Genomic DNA, 4,583 nt, shown 5'->3' on the forward strand with positions numbered 1-4,583 from the left:
GCCCGGAGTAGAGAGTAAATGCTTCTGAAAGACTGTGTCTCGATCATCCGTTTCTCAAACACCAAGTAGTGCGAGAAATCCAACGGAGGAGATCGAGTCTTGTGGGGAAAAGTGTGCAAACCTCTGTAGAGTGTACAAACTAATCATGATTAGCCGTGTCCCCGGTTATGGACATCTTGAGTATCTAGTTCTTGGATTATCATGTGAATCTCATCATCATGTTACTTTAATTAATTTTGTTGGGTTAATGATGATACTTAATTGGGATTGAGATGATGTCCCATCTCAATGTTTCACAACCACCATGATAGTTAAATAAAATTTATTCCTTTGCAGTAGGGAAAAATTGGCTTTTCGCAAAAACATTATAACCATAGAGCTTTTCCACCAGCCATATATGCATGTAGTGATAGCCTTTGTTCATCATTTCTCTATGGTGTGAATTTGCCAGTACATTCAATGTACTGACCCTTTGTGGCTGCAACGTCTCATGTTGCAGGAATCTTACGACGAGTAAGTGATACGTTAGGGTTACGATTTCTACACTCAACTTTGCCGTTGGTGTTGATGGGACCCCACAACCTTGTTACTTCCGCTATTTGGATTGAGGTAATAGTATTTACGTTACTTTATACATGTGATTTACCTCTGTTATAAATCATCGAGTACTGTGTGTGTCAGCATACCGATCCAGGGATGACACTTAAGCACAGAGACTTGACCGTCTGAGGTCGGGTCGCTACACTTTGCTAGCATATCATTGCCAATCGAGGTCAATCCCGCCCTCACGGAGACTAGATCTGCGGGAGGGAGATATCCCTGCGTCTGAAGTCGATTCAGCTGGAGGTGAGACACTGAGCAGCTTAGCCAGTCACCCGCTTGAGGGCCATGAGGGCGCGAGGAAGAGCCAGGAGCGCTCGCCATGTTTTGAAGTTTTTTCGTGGTTTGCTCTGATGCTCTTTGCGCGATATGGGATGGTATTGGGAGATCTTACCTCCTTATATAGATGCCGCCCTTGCATGATAAGGGGTTTATTTATAAAATATTATGGACCATTCACATTCGCCCGACGCGTGGAAATCGAGGCGACAGTAGTAAGGAATCGTAAAGGCAAAACATGGAGGTCAAAACTAGACTGCCATCAATCCGGAGTATGATGAAGAACCCGCCTTACAAAGCCGAAGACATAAGCTGGATACCACATCGTCATTGAAGGCAAGCTCGGGGCTACTGAGGGAGTCCTGGATTAGGGGGTCCTCGGGTGTCCAGTCTATTCGATATGGGCTGGGCTGATGGGCCGTGAAGATAAAGCAGAAGACTATCCCTCGTGTCCGGGTAGGACTCCTATATGCGTGGACGGCAAGATTGGTGTCCGGATGTACTATTTCCTTCCTCTGCAAACCGACTCTGTACAACCCTAGGCCCCTCCGGTGTGTATATAAACCCGAGGGTTTAGTCCGTAGAGGCTATCAGAATAATCATAGGCTAGACAGCTAGGGTTTAGCCATTACGATCTCGAGGTAGATCAACTCTTGTTACCCCTATACTCATCGAATACAATCAAGCAGGACGTAGGGTTTTACCTCCTTTAAGAGGGCCCGAACCTGGGTAAACATCGTGTCCCCATTGTCCCTTGTTACCATTGATCCTTAGACTCACAGCTTGGGCCCCCTACCCGAGATCTGCCGGTTTTGACACCGACAGCCATCTCCTTATGGTTGGAGGAGAGGTTGTCTCAGAGGGTTTTGGAGTGCGAGGAGGCCAAGGTGGGCGTGGTGCGGAGATGATAAAGGGACAAGAGGAGGATGGCGTACTGCCGCTATGGTCGGGGCTGGAGTTTATATAGCGGGCGGATGGCAAAGGCGGGCGGCAGATGGACGGACGCGGGGCGCCAGAGTAGGTTACTCGGCAACCGCATATCATTGATGTAGGGCGATGAACCGTCGTGGTGTGTTGTTTGAACGCGCAGCAGTCGCGTGCACCGGGAAGCAACGTGGGCGGCGCTCTCCCGACCGGCGCCCCGCTTCAATGCTGGTAGTAGTGAGAGGTCGCATCCGCTCGGCATGAATGCAACACTAACGCTCTGGAGTGGCGCCGGCCGTTTAAGGCGAAGCGTGCACGGGCGAGTAGGGGTGGGGTGGGCCAGGGCAATCAGAAGCGGCCGTGGCAGCGGTCCGGACGCCCGCAAAACATCCCACTTTGTCTTCGGTTTGTGGAAAACCTATCTAATGAAAGCCTTTCTTCAGAAAAATAACTAAAGAAAATACTGTACTCGATTAGCGATCTTAGTCAAATGACTGTAGAGCGCAGATCTCGTGGTGCCGTTGGTAGCACATGCGGGCATCTTCACATTGTCAGTGACAGGACAAAAACCAAACTACGGCCGAGTAAGATCAGCATCTAATCTTGGATATTTAGGCTCCGCATTCTCAAGGTGCGTCAATCCTGACGCTATGTACTGATGTTCGCATCCTCTACGGTGCGTCAATCCTGACGCTACGCACCGACGACGCCGGCCGGCCGGCCTCTGCCGGCTTGGGTGTCGACGCCACCAATCAACACAAAGACGCGGCCTCTGCCAGCTTGGATCTGTCGACGTTCTTTAAATCACTTGCTAACTCTGCTAGCTAGCCTCCTCAGCCTCTCATCGGATCCTCTGAGCCAGGAGCCCACGATGCCCAGCCTAGTCCATGTCCAAGCAGCGACCAATGAAGAAGTGAAGCCGGAGGCGGCGGCGGCGGCGGCGCACTTCGTGTTCGTGCCGCTTATGGCCCAGGGCCACATCATCCCCGCCGTCGACACCGCGCTGCTGCTGGCCACTCAGGGCGCGCTCTGCACCATCGTCGCCACGCCGTCCACGGCGGCGCGGGTGCGCCCCACCGTCGAATCCGCCCGGCGGTCCGGCCTGCCAGTCAGCCTCGTCGACTTCCCGCTCGACTACGCCGCGGTCGGCCTGCCCGACGGGGTCCCAGGCGGAGCGGACAACATGGACAACGTCCCCCCGGAGTACATGCTGGCCTACTTCTCCGCCGTCGCGCTCCTCCGGGGGCCGATCGAGGCCCACCTCCGCGACCACGCGCCTCAGCCAGCAACATGCATCGTGTCCGATTTCTGCCACCCGTGGACCGTGGAGCTCGCGGCCAGCCTGGGGGTCCCCCGGCTCAGCTTCTTCAGCATGTGCGCCTTCTGCGTCCTGTGCCAGCACAACGTCGAGAGGTTCAACGCCTACGACGGCGTGCTCGACTACAACCAGCCGGTCGTCGTTCCGGGACTGGAGAAGAGGTTCGAGGTGACGAGGGCGCAGGCCCCCGGCTTCTTCCGGGGCTGGCCCGGCTGGGAGAAGTTCGGCGACGACGTAGAGCGAGCGCGGGCCGAGGCCGACGGCGTCGTCATGAACACCTTCGTGGAGATGGAGCCCGAGTACGTCGCTGGCTACGCGGCCGCAAGGGGGATGAAGGTGTGGACCGTGGGGCCGGTCTCTCTCTACCACCAGCACGTCACGACGCTGGCGGCGAGAGGGAACACCGCAGCCATCGACGCCGACGACTGCGTCCGGTGGCTCGACGACAAGGAGCCCAGCTCCGTGGTCTACGTCAGCTTCGGCAGCATCGCGCACGCGGACCCGAAGCAGGTCTCGGAGCTCGGCCTGGGACTGGAGGCGTCGGGCTACCCTTTTATCTGGGTGGTCAAGGACGCCGGCCGCCACGACGAGGCAGCGCTCGCCTTCCTCCGCGGGCTCGAGGAGCGCGTCGCGGGGCGTGGCCTGCTCATCTGGGGGTGGGCGCCGCAGGCGCTGATCCTGTCGCACCGCGCGGCAGGCGCATTCGTGACGCACTGCGGGTGGAACTCGACGCTGGAGGCGGTCGCGGCGGGGCTGCCGGTGGTGACGTGGCCGCACTTCACAGACCAGTTCCTGAACGAGAAGATGGCGGTGGAGGTGCTGGGGATCGGCGTCAGCGTCGGGGTGAAGGAGCCAGTGATGTACCGGACGGATCAGAAGGATGTCGTGGTTGGGAGGGAGACGGTGGAGGCCGCGGTGAGGAGCGCCATGGACGGCGGGGAGGATGGCGAGGCGCGGCGTTGCAAAGCCCGTGCGCTCGCGGTGAAAGCGAGGGCGGCCATGCGGGAGGGGGGCTCGTCGCACGCCAACATCTGCGATCTGGCCAAGTGTTTCGAGGTGGGCGCCACACAAGGTACCGCCGAGTGATATCTGGGCAGTGTGTGCGTTTATAGCATGTAGCTGTCCAGCTACCGAGAGCCTAAAATGCCGTTCCAATCAAAGTTAAGACTTTGAAAACTCATAGTACACTACATTTGGTCTATTTTTGTACACTATTTTTTATCAATGTGGAAGGTCTTATCAGAACTATTAGTGATTTTTTGAGATTATTAGAATTGGCTTGTGACTCGACGGTATTTGGTGGTTTGTATTCCGAATTCGAATTTTCTCCAACTCATGTGTTGAATCCAGGATGTTCTAATGTTCGTGCAGGATAATTAGTGACCTTTTATTGGCAAGTGGTCTGAATTTTTCTCGTGCAAATCACTTTTTTTGTACGAGTAAACAGAAACATAAACTTTAA

At 55.3% G+C, this 4,583-nt stretch overlaps 1 protein-coding gene across 1 annotated transcript; it reads left to right on the forward strand.

Moving 5' to 3' along the window:
• The first annotated feature begins 2,329 nt into the window (after positions 1-2,329).
• LOC109779355 (UDP-glycosyltransferase 73C12-like) lies at positions 2,330-4,366 on the forward strand. The gene has a single exon (XM_020337974.3). It carries the CDS (start codon positions 2,675-2,677, stop codon positions 4,205-4,207), a length of 1,533 nt encoding a protein of 510 aa, XP_020193563.1. The 5' UTR covers positions 2,330-2,674; the 3' UTR covers positions 4,208-4,366.
• Positions 4,367-4,583: the final 217 nt, after the last annotated feature.

This window comes from Aegilops tauschii, chromosome 5 (genome assembly GCF_002575655.3).
Source record: "Aegilops tauschii subsp. strangulata cultivar AL8/78 chromosome 5, Aet v6.0, whole genome shotgun sequence".
NCBI classification, from domain to species: Eukaryota; Viridiplantae; Streptophyta; class Magnoliopsida; order Poales; family Poaceae; genus Aegilops; species Aegilops tauschii.